Below are 16316 nucleotides of genomic sequence, written 5' to 3'. Positions count from 1 at the left end.
ACATGGCTCAAAGCAATACCCATCGGAATCTCCCATCTGAATGGCATCAATCTTGTTTTAAGTTCGTTAGCTAAAAAAGCAAAGTCTTTTCTATTTCTTAAAATTTTGGATGGGATTTCCTTTAAAATAATAACATCTTGGGCAGCAATCTGGAACCTCTTATTATAGAAAGCTTGTATAATCTCGTTGCGCAGGGATCTCTTTGCAAAGTAAATCACCACATCTCTTGGCAGATTCTTTTGTTTCGCAATCCAGGAGTTAACTCTGTAGATTTTTTCCACTTCTCTACGTAATCCATCTTTATCCCTATTCAGAACAACAGCTAGATCATTAATCACCATCTCCATTAAATCTTGATTCATGTCTTCTTTGAGACCCCTAATTCTCAAAGCATATTCCATTTGCCTATACTGAGACATAAGAATGTCCTCCTGTGAAGTTTCAATCTTTTTTTCCATATCTTGAAATTTATCCTCAAGGAAATCTACTTTCTCTGCAACTTCTTCCAGTCTGGAATCCAACTTCACAACCACAAAGGCCAATCCTGATAAAGCTGCAACTATGTCTTGCCTCAAAATAGTATTATTGTCCTCTAAAAGCACCTTCATTTCCTCTTTAGTTTCAGATTTGTTCTGTTCAAGGAGATCTTTATTCTGTTTAAAAAGATCTTTCATTTCCTCTTTACTTTCAGACTTGCTCTGTTCAAGAAGTTGCTTCATTTCCTCCCTGATTTGAGATACAGCATTATATCTTTAATGTCTTGTGCAGACAAACCTGGCAAGGGAGGAGAAGATGGAGGTGTAACCTTAGGTTGCAACACTGGTGGTGTAACTTTAAGTTGTTGTTGTACAGTTGCAATTGCAGGAGAAGAAATCACCTTAGAGACTATAGAAGCTGGTTGTCTCTTTGAAGCCATTTTTTTTTAAAAATCTTATTCTCTCTTTCCTTCTTCTTAAAAAAAAAAAAGATACTAAAATCCTTAAAAATTAAAAAAAAAAAAGACCAGGGAGAGTGCAAAAAAAAAAGAACTTCCAAAGCACTTTAAAACAAAAAGGAAAAAAGAAACTTAAAAGAGCATTTAAGTCCGTTCTTTTTTTCCGGAAAGGAAAAAAAAAAAAAAAGCACTTTCAAAACGCCATTTTACTTTCACTCTCACTCTCCACCAAAAAAAAAGAAACAGAAGAAAAAAGAATCAACATAAGCTAAAAGAAAAATGAAAAGAAATAAAACTCTAACTCTAAGTAAAATCCTTTAAACAGTTCTGTCCGCTTTAAAAATCACTCACCAGAAAACTTTAAGCGCGGAGATGGTAGCGGCGTTTCACTTTGTTTCCGAAGAAACAAAGACAGCTGGGAGGCGGAGAAAGCACGAACTCCGAGGGAACACTCTTTCTACCCCCCAAAAAAAGAAATCCAGGGGGGGTTAAGAGGTTCTACCTCTATTCGTGTAGTCTCTACCCCTTCCCTTCGCCCGGGAAGGGGATTTCGAGCCGCGGGCCAGCTGATGCGCGCTGTGCTCCGCAGATCTGACGCCGTCCCAGGAGGACGGCTACAAAGTAGCCGCCATCATCGTCGCTGACCACCGGAAGCTCTTGCCACAGTTGTTAAGTGAATCATCACAGTTAAGTTAGTAACACGGTTGTTAAATAAATCTGGCTTCCCCATTGACTTTGCTTATCAGAAGTTCATGAAAGGTAATCCCATGACCTCGGGACACTGCAACTGTCATAAATACGAGTCAGTTGCCAAGTGTCTGACTTTTGGTCACATGACCACAGGGTCATAGTGTGAAAAACCATCATGAATCCCTTTTTTCAGGGCCATTGTAACTTCAAACAGTCACTAAACGAATGGTTGTAAGCCGAGGACGACCTGTCCACTGTGAGATTAAATGGAGCTAGTTGAAGACATTTTGAAAGGTGTAAATACTTAATGCTCCAATTGAAAATGATTTGATAAATGGTGACTAAGCAAACCATGGGATCTCATAGCGTAGGAGCCAGCCTACGACTTAGGGATCATAATGGCCATTACAAGGATTAGTGCAGTAATTATCTAGAAATGCCTGGCACGGTCTCCAGCTTCTGGAGCAATGTTTCTCAACCTTGACAATTTTAAGGCATGTGGACTTCAATTCCCAGAATTCCACAGCCAGCATTGCTGGCTGTGGAATTCTGGGAATTGAAGTCCACATGCCTTAAAATTGTCAAGGTTGAGAAACACTGTAATCTGGAGGAGTCTTGTCTCTTCCAGGGTTTTTGAAGCCTCCAGGTTACTTGATGAATGCTCTATGCAGCATTCGGCTCCCTCTCTTAATAAAGCTTGGAGGGCAGGAACCATCTTTGTTTACATTAGAGTAGCCCGTAAGGGAAGCCTTTTGCTTTGTTAAGAAAGGCTGCTGGCTCCTTGGCTAGAGGTACTTTAATCTGTGGTAATGAAGAAATGAAATACAAAGCTGTCCAGATTGCTTGGTTTGGAACCCAGGTGGCTCCTTTTCTGTTTCAAGGTTAATTTCGGGGCCTCATAGAGGAGGTGGGAAAAAAATCCACTTCTTCCTGCTTGACTGCATAGCACTCTGCTAGGTCATTGCTCAGGCAGTAACGCCAAAGCACATCATACTACAGGATGCCAGCTGGCTCAGAGCAATTTTGTTTTGCTCTTCAGCTTCCCTGTTGGATGAGAAGAGACTGTACACTACAAGCTGTTCGTTCCTCTTTCCACGCAGGGCAATGGGAATGGGACTGGTATAAAATTGAAATTTTCAAAAAATAAATAAATGCTTGCCTGCCTCTTCCTTATTTTCTCCCAGGCTTTGTTCTTCCCCTGCTTTCAAACTTCCGCATTTCTGTATTTTCCTTTTATGAAGAGTTTTGAAAAGAAGGTTAAAAAAAAAAAGAACCAATATAAAGTAAAGAAAGAAAAAAAGGACAAAAATAAAATGAAAAGAAATAAAAGCAGCTTCCCATTTTACAGACATTTCATTACCCAAACTAGGTAAGAGTATCATCATCATCATCATCATCAAACACATGATAATGTTACCTAATTTGGGTAATGAAATGTCTGAAAAAAAACAATCAAGCTCAGAGAGCACAAAGGATCTCAAAATTCAGTCCTGAGCTACAAATATTCTCTTATAAATATAACTACAATTACAAAATTACCTTTTACTCTATGGTTACAAAAACAAAAGCTTTTTGTTTGTTTGTTTTCTAATCATCAAAACTATAAAACTTTAGTTCATTTTTTTTTCCTGTTCATGCAAAATGTCCATAGGGGGTTTCTGGTGAGCAATAAACTTAGATATTGTCTTTTCCCTAATCAAGGAAATTAGTTTGGCCTTTGCATTTTCACTCTACTTCTGTCTTTCTAAAGACTGGAACCTTGTTTCTGAGGTAAAGCTGAGATACCACGTATATGTGGTCATCTGAAATTCCCTTAAGGGGGTCCCAACTGTGCTTATTACGCTGCTCCTGGGAGGAGTGGGAGTTGTCTGATGCAAGCCAGAGTGTTTAGTTTTGCTGACAAATGCTATTATCTTTACTAAGTAGTTGCAAAAAGTTAAGCAAGCTGGCAGAATTTGAAAGGATTGAAAAAGAATTGGTAACTTTTTGGTAGCAATCTCTTTTTTTATGACTTCAATTCTTTGATATGGTTAATCGAATATTCTAGAATAGATTCTGTGAGAATCTAGCTCTATTGCCTATTATGGTGGAGGGATTTTGGAAATCCATCATATCTGGATAGCACCATATTGAAAAAGGATAGTGTGCAACCTTTGTCATGTTTTAAAATAGGTCTCTAGTGTAAAGTGGGCTAGGAGGCTGCGGCATTTAATTGTCTTACAGACGGCTGCTTTCTTTCTTGAAGAACAAGATTTTGGAATCTAAGAATGCAAAAAGATGACCCTTTAAATTAAACCTGGTATGTTTTAGGAGCACCACCTGAATATCCTTGGGCAGCCCAGCAAACTTGTAACTAATATTTGTTGGGGCTGGAGAGCAATTTAATGCTCATTCCACAAAAAATAACAGGATTATTTTGCAATGTTAATTTGCCTAGAACTCTGACCATTTGATTTTTTCAGATTTAGGCTTGTCTTGTTTACATAGCGTCACTGATGGGATCTTCTTTTCATGCTTAGTTTTGTTGTTTTAACTTCTGAATCCTGTTCTCAGAAAGGTATGTACTGTATTGGGAGGGTTTTCCATTTTCTGTGAAGTTACTAGAGGAGGCAATGTGGCTTCAGCTGGAAGAAAGTCTGAACAGATGCAAACCATCATTGTTTTACTCTCAAATCTTTTAATCAAAGATGCATTTATTTTAAAAAATTACTTCCTTCCCATTGTTATAATATTCCAAATATTGAGGATGAGCTGGCAATGGAATAGCTAAGATGTCGAATAAAGAATCTAGAGATATAGCAGTCAGGCTAGAAGAAAGGATGAAACTTGCTGATCCACTCTGCCTCCCATTTCACTTTTCCATTCATTCTTTCTTTCAGTTGTAAGCTAGACTTGGGGGGATGGGATGATTTCTAAGCCTTCTTTAGAAAATGATATTTTCAACACTTTCCTGAAACGGTTTCTCTGTTGTAATTCTCTCGTCACCCACGTTGATGCTCTAGGTCAGGGGTAGGCAACCGTGGCTCTTTTATGATTCATGGACTTCAACTCCCAGAATTCCTGAGCCAGCCATGCTGAGGGGAAAGGGAGAGGTTTCCATGCTGAGTCATACTGGTTCAGGAATTCTGGGAGTTGAAGTCCACGAGTCATAAAAGAACCAAGGTTGCCTACCCCTGTTCTAGGTATCTTTCCCTCAATCATAAATGTGGTTTCCTAGGTTTTCCAATTTTGGCGCTCTTCAAACCTATCCCATTATTGCTGCCATTTCTTACCACCACCTTTGCTTTATGTATTTTTGAACCCATTCTAAATATTGTATGTAAGCACGTAGGCAGCATTTGCAGGAAAAGTTTCCTGCTTTAATATTTCCTTGTTTTGTTTTGCTCTCTCCAGCTCTTAAGTCATTGCCCCTTCCCAGCTATTGTTAAAAAGAATGTTAGGGAACCCAAATAAAATTAGAGGAAGAAGTGTGGCTTTTTTAAAACCTGCCGGCTGCTTGTTGTCTGAAGAAATTTCACAAAGAGATGTTGATAAAGGAAAAGATTGAATACAGTGATGGGAATAGAACTGATTTGCTCAGTAACTACCAGTAAGATAGAGAAGATGATGACCCTACAGCAGGGGTGTCAAATTCGCAACGTCATGTGACGTGTTGCGACGTATCACGACTTTTTCCTCATTGCCGGCAATGGGGTGGGTGCGGTTTTGGCATGATGCATCTGGCCCGTGAACCAGTGGTTTGACACTCCTGCCCTACAGTATCCCAAATTGTGTTCCATTTGCTCTGGATGAACTGAGGATGACGTATGACCAGCATCTCTAACCAGTTTTTCCTTCTCCTCCCACAGATATGCACCCTTCTTTTTGGCAGTCTCTACATCCTGTGCTACTTCATCTTAACCTACTTCAAAAGGCACACAGATTTCACTACAGGTAACTGGGCAAATCAAGGTCATGTCTCCCCTACCTGAATGGGCAACTTTCAGTGCCAAGAATTCTCAGCAAAGGCCAGATCTACCAGGAGCTGAAAGCATCCGTCCAGAAGATATCTAGGTTTAGGAAAGCTGTTCTGGGTACATGGTTTCAGAAGGCAGATTTATTTATTTGTTAGATCCCCAATTTTGTTAGATGCCTTTTCTTCAGGAGTGTAAGTTTTTTTGTCATGTTTCCCAGGAGCAACAAACCTTTGGTGTGGGCTGGGTTGAGAGAGAGGGACTGGCCCAAAATCACCCAGGGAGTTGAAGATAGACTGGAATCTGAGTCTCCCCTTTGTCATTCCAAGTCCTGAACCACTATACTACACCACCACTGAAATTGTGGAAGTCATGTAGGGCATGACTTTTTAGAGTTTAGGGGTGAATGAAGCTAGCAGTTTCCCTTGATTTTACAGTAAGATTTCCAAAATATGTGTCCTGCTCAACTATAACAAATCAACTGAGTTCACATTGCACTAAATGCTCTTGTTTAATCCTGGCTTTGCTGAACAGCCCATAACTTAAACTCACCAAGGTTTAAAAACTACAGTGGCTGAGTTCACATATAGTATTACATTATGTCAAAATTAGGCAAATTGCTTGATAGCTTAGCACAGCGTGGGAATCCAGCCTTCTGGTATGCCTGTGTTCAAAGGGAACATCTCTGCTGCAACAACATTTGCATTGGCAAAGGTTTGACCTTTCCAGGCAAAACTCTCTCAACTAGATGAACACCAGAAAGTCATTGGCTGGATTATTACTTCTACAATTCCCAGAAGGAAAACCAGTCCCATGTCAACACTATCATAGCTGTAATTCTGGTAGAACCAGGAGGACATCAGATTGAGGAAGATTGTATTGGCATAAAGTCTTGGATGCTTCTGTAACAGCCAAATTAATATTTGCCTTCCAGCAAAGAACCTATTTGTTTGACCATTAACATCTTTGTCAGCCAGAGTGAAACTTGATGATCTTCCGTAACTTTTCTCAACTGCTTTTATGAGCCTCAGAGCATCTATCTCAAACTGGTGATTAAGCCAGCTGATTTTAGCAGGCAAATGTCCCTTTGCAACCTCCTGGAGCCTATAAATTGTTCACAAAGCAACGGATGAGTGGACTCTGTGGGCTCCCTCTGGTTAGCTCCCTCAGGCTTCAACTAACTTCTATGCAGAATGCCTGCAAATGAAGCTTCTGGAGACAATACACCCTCTCTGGCCCAAATGGAAAGATTTCTTCCCCAGAGTTCTCCTGCTTTGCAACACATTGAGGTCTCCACACCCAGTCCCTGTAGAAGGGCTTCTTCATCTTTTAAATTAAAGTTTGTTTATGCTGCTGCTAATTTAGTTGCCTTGGTAGCAGTTGGCCTAGGGAATATAGTTCTTTTTCCAGCTTAGCAATTTTCCAATTGCTGGGCTTGTAGTTTGATGCTGACACTTATTGGGCACAAGGAATATGAGGAAACGGTGAGAAGTGGCCACTTTTAAAATCCATTTGCAAAGACAATCTGGTTTTACTCCTGTACTGTAACGTTACATTTTTCCTAGATAGATAACTACAGCATAAGGATTCCCGCAAAACTTTCCTTGTGCTACTGTACTCTACACAGCTGGGTATCAGATTCATAAGGATTTTTTTATGTGTGCAGTTCTAACCAGCCAGTCTGTGGTCCTCTGCCTGGAGAGAGGCACCATTCACCGCTCTTCCCTTAGAGCAGTGGTTCTCAACCTGTGGGTCGGGACCCCATTTGGGGTCGAACGACCATTTCACAGGGGTCACCAAACAACGCAGTCCGCCATTTTTCCCCCCTTTTCCTTAGCTGTGCTAGTCCCTTTTATTCTATTGGCTTTTGAAAGCCAATAGAATAGACTCTCTTGAATAGAGTCTAATTCTATTGGCTTTCAAAAGCCAATAGGAATTGTCCAGGCGTCTCTGCCCTGCTGAGCCCGCCAAAAGTCCCATTCTGCAAACGGTGCTGCACCAGTTGAGTAGTCCTCGACTTACGACCGGTTGAGTAGTCCTCGACTTACGACCGGTTGGGGGTCGCGGCATTAAAAAGGTTGAGAACCACTGCCTTAGAGAACTGCATACAGAACACAACTTCTGTATAGAATTCTTTATATTTCAAGGAAACCACCTTTGAGGAGGGTTAAATGTATCTGCAGATTGGGGGGGGGGGGAGAAAACAGACTATATCCATCTCCTTGCAATAGGGAACAGAGAGTACCAAAAACTTCTCTATAAGGGTTTTTTCTCCCTAACTGATTTGAACAGTAGATTCTGTCATCCGTAGTCAACCAGCCTGTTCAGATTGTTTGAACAAGTTTTCCTCCTCAGCTGCATATTTTATAATTGATTATGGTGGACAAGAAGTAACTTCTGCTAACCCTGGGGAATTCCTCTCCTAGCCTACTTTCTTCTCTGTTCCCACTGCATTTATAATGTATATTACATTTCACCCTTGCATAAGAAGTCGTGGTTTTGCAGTGAGTAGGGACACTTTGCCCCAAAGTGTCCCGAGGTGGGTTTAAAGGGTTGCCTTTGTTTCACTGGGATTCAAGCAGGTCTAATATAAAATGTTTTGTGACCAACATGGAATACTGTAAAAACTAAATGCCGTCTTTACGCTTCCTGTTAGGATTATCCCATGTATGCTGCAATTAAAAGTTTGTCACTGGATGACACAAATTCAGATCTCCACTCCCCCGTGGTAGTGGGTGGTAATACTGTAGGAGAAGCTTAGAGCGATGACTACGCTAGACTGGCAAGATGAACCATAGACGTTATCTTGAATTCTTTGGCAGAACTGCATTAACAGAGGGATAGAATCAAGATCACACTTGGAATACTGCATCCAGTTTTGGTCACCATGATGTAAAAAAGATGTTGAGGCTCTAGAAAGAGTACAGAGAAGAGCAACAAAGATGATTAGGGGACTGGAGGCTAAAACATATAAGGAACGGTTTCTGGAATTGGGTATGTCTAGTCTAACGAAGAGAAGGACGAGGGGGGACATGATAGCAGTGTTCCAATATCTCAGGGGCTGCCATAAAGAAGAGGTAGTCAAGCAACAGATGGAAACTGATCAAGGAGAGAAGCAACTTAGAACTAAGGAGAAACTTCCTGACAGTTAGAACAATTAACCAGTGGAACAACCTGCCTCCAGAAGCGGTGAATGCTCCAACACTGGAAGTTTTTAAGAAGAGATTGGACGGCCATTTGTCCGAAGTTTTTAAGAAGAGATTGGATGGCCATTTGGGCTAAATTACCTCCAAGGTCCTTTCCAACTATTATTATTATTATTATTATTAGTAGTAGTAGTAGTAGTAGTAGTAGTAGCTTTGAGCACTTAGATTAGTAACAATATTAATAACAATTTTTTCTATTCTTAGTTGATGAAGATGCTGCAGTCAATCGGATTGCGTAAGTTCCCTCTTTTTTCCTCTTAAGATATACATGATTTCCTTTTCCCCTGCCTTCTTCCCACTTCTGTATTTTCCTTTTTATCATTTTATGAAGTATTTTTTAAAAAATTGAAATATCCAATAAAAATGCATCCAGTCTGGATCTCCCTATCTCTCTCTTTGTGTAATTAGGGATACCATTCAAAGGTATTTTCAGAATATGGCCCAGGTAAACAAATAGGAGGAGGAATTTTGTAATTCTCTTAGATCCGGGCATAGAGAATTTATTATAGGCAGTCCTGGAAATGAACAGCCCTTAAGGCTTTCAAGAATCCCTGTCCTCTTCAGACATTATTCTTCAGTTGTTTGATAGTGGGGCAGTGTATAAATTTAATAAATAAAAAAATTAGAAAAGGGATGCTTTTGCATATGTTTATATAAAAATAAAGCATGCATGCTTATTCAGATCCAGATTTATAAGGCATTCACGTGGCTTGTTAAGCATACCACATTATCTTACCTCCTCCCCATTAAAGGTTGCTTCTCATCCAGAAAGTTAGGTTTCAGCTGCCCACCCACCCTGAAAAGACTGTCACTTGGGATAAACTAAAATTTGAGAGCCTTATTTATGACTTCAGGCTTCCATTAACTGGAACTGCTCTCGATTTTGATAAGACTCAAGTGAAAGAACTGGTCCAACAGAGATGTGTGTGTGTGTGTGAGAGAGAGACCCTCATCAAAAATATGAGGTGAACATAGCTTCTCTCCTTGTCATGCTCAAGTGTCTTATCCTTCTTATTCTTTGACTATGGACCAAAGAGAGAATGTCTATTTTGAGAAAGTCGTAAATATGAGGAGTAGTCTGTGGCTTCACTGAGCAGAAAGCACTGTCAGATGGATGTGGATAAGCATCTTATCCTTTCTTTTATGTCTTTTTGCTCAGGCTGTGGCTGTGCACCTTTACTCTGGCTGTGTCCCTGGGGGCAGTGCTCCTGCTGCCCTTCTCCATCATCGGCAATGAAGTCTTGCTTTCCTTCCCTCAAAATTACTACATCCAGTGGTTGAACGGCTCCCTCATCCATGGTGAGCTTCTTGCAATGTTTCCTCTGTGGGGATGGAGGAGGGGCATCTGTCTCTGTGGGCAGAAGGAAGGAACGTCCCTCCCACCTTCTGTATACTTTCATAATGGAGAAAACCTGAATAGCAAGAGGGATTAGAACTCTCAGGCAAGTTTTAAAACCATGTCTTAGCAGATGGTAGCACCAAGTTGACCTTGGTTGATCAGAAGGTCAGATTGAGTTGGTACCTGGATGGGAGACCAAGGATGGTAAGCTGGACTTGGACCTCAGAAAAGCATTTGGGAACATAAGAATGGGAAACTTCTTGTGTAATGTTGCCAGTTGCAGTCATGAGGAGGCAGTTTCAATTTAAGGGAGCCTTTCTCCTTTAAAAAAAAAAAAGGGGGGGGGAGAAAAGAAAGCAAAATTAGCACCCAAAACTGCTTTCCCTCTTCAGAGTTCTCTGTGTCTCCCAAATCCTGAGTGCTGCCTATGGCACAGGTGCTAGAGGCAGCACTCAGAGCCCTCTCTGTGGGCACGCGTGCCGTCACCCCAGTCCTAGGTCTTCAGCTGGGTTTTATAAAACCTTTTTGTTTTAGGCCTCCGCTACCGTGTACAAAAAAAAAAAAAAAGGTTCAATCAATCAGTCAATTTCAACTTCTTGTGGGAAAACAAAAGACCTTGCAAAGTTGGAATTGATTGATTGAACTTTCTAGTCCCACCCAGTTTGCTTTACTGCAGCCATGCCCACTCAATGGGCCACATCCACCCAATGGGCCACACCCACCCAGCACCCGATAATGCATAAGTGGGTTTTGGGTTACAGTTTGAGCACTCGATCTCTAAAAAGGTTCGCCATCACTGTCCTAGCTTCTCTCTTTTGAAAATCCCACAATCGCCAACATTTGTGTTGTAGAACAAAGACCCTGCAGGATGAGTCCTCTCATTGTCTAGAATTGGCTCAGTCTGAAGGAAGCCACTTCAGAGCAGAGGCTGCTTAGGGAAAGAACATCTGTTTGAAGTCTGTATCAAGTGTGTATGTCAATGCACCCTTTCTGTTTTCTGTATAAGGTGGCTGGGATTTTCAGCTTTGGGGGGGGTCTAGGCTCCAGCTTTGAGAGGAAACGAGTGTCCTCACTAGAGTTGGGCTTCTGTGGATTATTCCAGGAATGGCCCAAATCAAGGAGGCTAGCAGGAACCCAACATCAGGGGAGGGAGCAGCGATATGTCTTTGAGGAGCTGGAGCAGAGGCGTAAGGGAATTTTTCTCCCTCTTTTCTGTTCCCTAGGACTCTGGAATCTTGTCTTCCTCTTTTCCAACCTCTCCCTCGTCTTCCTCATGCCGTTTGCCTACTTCTTCACAGAATCAGAAGGCTTTGCCGGATCAAAGAAGGTACCAGCCGCTTCTTTTTATTGTATTTATTTTATTTACACACTCACACAAACACACACACATACACACACACACACATTGCACACTTGAATTTCTACACAAAATAAAATTTAAAAACCATTTTTTCTTTTTTTTAAAGTAGATTATGAAAAGTGCAAGGAATAAAAGAAAATAATAATAGAATGAAAGTAACTTCCAATTTTCTTCAGTAAAGTTACAAATACAAAAAATATATAATCTTTTGCTCTAAAATTCAGTCGTGCACAGTATTGCTATAATCATAAACAGTTCAAATTGTTAAATCCCCAAATTAAAATTTCATTGCTTTCAGTCTCAAGCAAAAAGCCCGAAAGTGGTTTCCACCTAGAAATAAAATGGCGCCAGCTGCCTCTTGAAGATTTCTTATACCTCTCCCAGCTCTGGAGCGGAAATAACAACCCCCCTTTTCTCCGTCTGTCCAGGGGATCATGGCTCGGGTATATGAGACCTTTGTAGTCCTGCTGTTGCTAACCCTGTTGGTTCTGGGAATGGTCTGGGTTGCCTCTGCCATTTTGGACCAGGACGGGGCAAGCAGAGAAAGCCTCTATGGTAAGTTAAGGGGGGGGGAGGTTTTTCGCCCCCTAAAGGGATATATAATCTTCCACTGCAAGAGGAGATTTCAGCCTCTGGTAGCAGGGAGCTGTGAGGAGGGCCCTTGAACACAGATGCCCTTGAAATCTACATTGATCTTTAGCCAACAAGCATAAATCATCTTATTCTTATTCTTCATCATCTCATTAGTGGAGCTGAGTTGTGAAGGAATTGTTTGGTCAGTTTGTCCAATTTTTGTTTGTTTGGTCAGTTTGTTAGGCCAGTTTGGTCTAGAGCAGGGGTAGGCAACCTTGGCTCTTTTATGATTCGTGGACTTCAACTCCCAGAATTCCTGAGCCAGCATGGCTCAGCTTGGAAACCTCTCCCTTTCCCCTCAGCATGGCTGGCTCAGGAATTCTGGGAGTTGAAGCCCACGAGTTATAAAAGAGCCAAGGTTGCCTACCCCTGGCCTAGTGGCTAAGGTGCTGGTCTAGGAACTAGGATACCGTGAGTTTTAGTCCTGTCTTAATCATTAAACATTGGCTGGGTGACTTTGGTCAGTTACTCACTCTCAGTCCAACCCACCTCACAAGGTTGTTGTGGAGAAAGTAGGAAAGAATATTAAGTATGTTTGCTGCCTTGGGTTATTTATAAATAATAACAAAGGCAAGATACAAGTCAAAACAAACAAATAAATTAACTGGGTGCTTCTAACCCAAGGTTCTTCATATAGACAAAACTCTCCAGTGAATAAGCAAGCTTCTAGTAGCTTAGCTCCTCTTGGTCATACCTCATGAAAACCAAGCAGGAAATGAAACGCACGACTGGACGGTTGGTCAGCTGCAAATTCAGAAGGACTAGTTCTGCCTAGCAGTGATGTTTAACCTCTTGTCAAGAGGTTAGAGCGATACACCGGGCAGAATATTTGAGAACAACTCTTCGTATGATTTGTAGTGCATTGGAAAAAAAATGTGGATGGACAGAAAAGGACCTTTTTCTTTCTTTGCTCAATTCAAAAATGTTTGAGAGCAAGAACCAGTGTGGTGGTGTGGTTAAGGAGTTTTATTAGAATTAGAGAGAGCCAGATTCTAGTTCTTCCTCAGCCACAAAAGCTCAGTGGGTGACTTACTTTGGGCCTGTCATTCTCTCAGGCCAATCTACCTCACAGGATTGTTGTGGGGGAAAAAATAGGAGGAGGGAATGCTCTATGTGCAGCCATCAATTCCTGAGTAAAAACCGTGATATAGATCTTAGAAGTAATAAATTAGAGCAAATGTGATCAGATGCCCCTTATTCAATAGTTTCCTGCTTTCTGAGAGTCTCTATTTTATATTTAATAGGAACTTCAGCTCAGTCCTAGGCAATGTGGGAGCCTTCAGATATGGCTGAATTCAGTTCCCAGCTTCCCCTTGTTCTTGGCTCTGATGACTGGAGACTGTTGGGTTTTGAAGTTCAGCATTTCGTAGGCCTGGAGGCCCCCGTTTCCTTTCTCCTGGACTGTAACCTGTTTGTATTCTTTTCTCCCCCACAGATCTCTGGGAGTATTACCTTCCCTACCTCTACTCCTGCATCTCCCTGTTTGGTGTCCTCCTGCTCCTGTGTAAGTTTTCAGTTCAGTCATGTCTGCTGCTTCAGAGTTTGGGGCAGAGGAGGAATGTTTTTTATCATTTGCTGCATAGTTCTTTGAATTGCCAATACTGGTAATTGATTCTGCAATATACTACACGTGCTCTGTTGCAGACGTATTATGGTTCCCCAGAGCAAAGGTCTTCAGCCTGTCAGTTGAGACCCAGTACAGTAACTTTTTCAAACTCCCTCTGTATATATGTGGACTACAACTTCCAGAATTCCTAGCTGGCACAGTCATTACCTGATAGGTCAGAACCCCAACGTTCATCCGTGCTAGCTCAGAATTCTGAGGGTTGCAGTTCTAAAGCATTTGGAAAGAATTGGAGAATGTTGCTGGGTTGGCCGCCACCCTCTAACCACTTGAAAGAAAAAGCGCCTCTTTGAATAATGCAGTAGAAAAATATTAGAATGTGAAGATAAACATCTTGAAGAGCCCAATAATCTGTTGCATTGTAGAAACAGGTGACTTTGGTTTATTTATTTGACCTGCTGGATTCCTAGAATGGCATCCGTTTTCCAGAACTGCTCTGTGCTGGACTCTGAGAAGAAACAATGGCATTCTGGCATGGTGGAACAGCAGAATGATCTACTTTCTTGGCAGAACCTATCAACTTTCTTAGATTCTGGAGAGCAGTGCCACCTTCTGGCAGGCAAGATCATTAGGGAGTTATTTGCTGGGGCTAGTCACAACTGTCCTGTCTCCAATTCTTTACAGTGTGTACACCCTTCGGTCTGTCGCGGATGTTCACTGTCACAGGGACACTGCTGGTAAAGCCCAGGGTAAGATAGCTTCAGTCTTTCTATGGTCAATTCCAAAAAAGGGGTAAGGGAATTATTACCATCAGTTGCCATACCAAATCAAGCAGTAAAGATTGTCTCTTTTCTAGCTAATAGTGACCAAACCATTATTTGGAAAGGAGACGAAACAAGCAAAGCCAGAGATAAGAATAGTTTAAAGCAGAGTTGGGGACACATCAGGATTGCAAGATTGACTTCCTTCCTTCCTTACTTCCTTCCTTCCTTCCTTCCTTCCTTCCTTCCTTCCTTCCTTCCTTCCTTCCTTCCTTCCCTCCCTCCCTCCCTCCCTCCCTCCCTCCCTCCCTCTCCTCTCTCTTTCTCTCAAATTTGGCTTAATGGGTATTATGATTTGCATTACATAATGTTGCCTAAAACTGTTTTGATTGGTAGAATGAAATAAAGGCCACAATTCTTCCACTGGAAAATCCATTGCCAATTCTTCCTCCTTCTCCCCCCAAGCTGTTTTAAGCAATATACTATTGTTGCTGAGATTAAAACACTTAGCAGATTAAAAATCCCTGCCATTATTGCCAATCCCACAGATCTATCAATTAAACCAGCTCTTAACCACCTACTCTGCATCTTTACCTAGTTGATTGGGAAAGAGAAAAGGTATTGGCTGTAATAAAGCAAACAACTTTATTCCGAATAGGGTGTTGAGAGCATGTTTCCTATCTTTTCAGCTCCTGGAGGATTTAGATGAGCAACTGAGCTGCACGGGATTTGAGGAAGCTGCCATTTCTCGCAAGATCAATTCTGGTAGGTGCCCATTTAAGGCTGGATAGAGCTGAGGCTTGGGAATTTTTGTGCTTGGATTTAGCAGACAGCTGAAATGACTTATTCGTTTACCTATTTTCTATCCCATTGCAATCCATATTGACTCTCGATGGTGTACAGCACCACAGACCAAATAAACCATTAAGACCTCTATGGTAATAAAATAGTTCTATATAAAATCCATTCAGAAATCCATTCAGAACTAACACACAGCAGTCATCTGTAGAGATAGGGGCCAGGTAGAGGTCGTGAGCAGCAAATTGCCCTTCCAACGCCTGTGTGCCTCTTCTCTCTACATGATCTCATCCATTCACATCACCATGGCAATGTAGGGAAATACCCCAGGCTGGTACATGATATCACCTGGTTCACATGATATCAGCCTGGTTACATCAACAGGATGTGGAAGAAACTGCTCCCTGGCTGGGGCCTCTTAAGGATTGGCAAGGGGTTTCACCAATAGAACTGTTGCTATATTAATGCCATCTTACTTTATGCTATTTGAATACCTGTATATAAGGCAATAAACACTGCGAAAGCAGTCAGCCATATTTGCACCCTGCAATGACTGAGCACTGATTACTACAGTCATCGTGACTGCATACATGCATTAGTCCACAAGGGATCTCCAGAGGAGCTCATTTTTAACATGTTTTGAAAGGGCAATTACAGGTAGTACTTGCTTAACGATAATTGGGTCTGGCAACTCTGTTGCTAAGCAATGCAGTTGTAAAGCACAATACCACATGACCATGCCAACTTATGGCAGAAGTTGCAGTAGTCCCAGTTGCTATTGTTAGATGACTGCAGCATTCGGTAGTGACATGGTTGATATTTTCAACCTCTTGCTGGCTTCCCCATTGCCATTGCTTGTCAGGGGCCATCTGGAAGGTTGCAAGCGATGATCACATGACCGAAGGATGCTGGCGACCATTGTAACTGCAGGTGGGTTGCCATGCATCCAAATTATGATCGTGTGACAGTTGCAGTGACGAGGACCCATCGTAAGTCCACCCCACTCAGCTCCATTGTAACTTCGAACCGTCCCTGAATGAGTAGTCATTCAACAAGGATTACCTATCTATAGCAGGGC

At 41.7% G+C, this 16316-nt stretch overlaps 1 protein-coding gene across 1 annotated transcript in view; it reads left to right on the top strand.

Moving 5' to 3' along the window:
• LMBR1L (limb development membrane protein 1 like) overlaps window positions 1-16316 on the top strand; it is a 44350-nt gene that overhangs the window by 13949 nt on the left and 14085 nt on the right. The window contains exons 2-9 of the mRNA XM_039338854.1: window positions 5473-5557; window positions 8988-9018; window positions 9943-10082; window positions 11346-11449; window positions 11911-12037; window positions 13551-13619; window positions 14364-14428; window positions 15130-15205. Of these exons, the coding sequence (XP_039194788.1) occupies window positions 5473-5557; window positions 8988-9018; window positions 9943-10082; window positions 11346-11449; window positions 11911-12037; window positions 13551-13619; window positions 14364-14428; window positions 15130-15205 (697 nt within the window). The remainder of the gene's footprint in view (window positions 1-5472; window positions 5558-8987; window positions 9019-9942; window positions 10083-11345; window positions 11450-11910; window positions 12038-13550; window positions 13620-14363; window positions 14429-15129; window positions 15206-16316) is intronic.

The sequence above is a fragment of the Crotalus tigris genome, unplaced genomic scaffold (assembly GCF_016545835.1).
Source record: "Crotalus tigris isolate CLP2741 ecotype Arizona unplaced genomic scaffold, ASM1654583v1 scf7180000017721.692284, whole genome shotgun sequence".
In the NCBI taxonomy this organism is placed as follows: Eukaryota; Metazoa; Chordata; class Lepidosauria; order Squamata; family Viperidae; genus Crotalus; species Crotalus tigris.
This window is presented reverse-complemented; position numbering and strand designations above follow the sequence as displayed.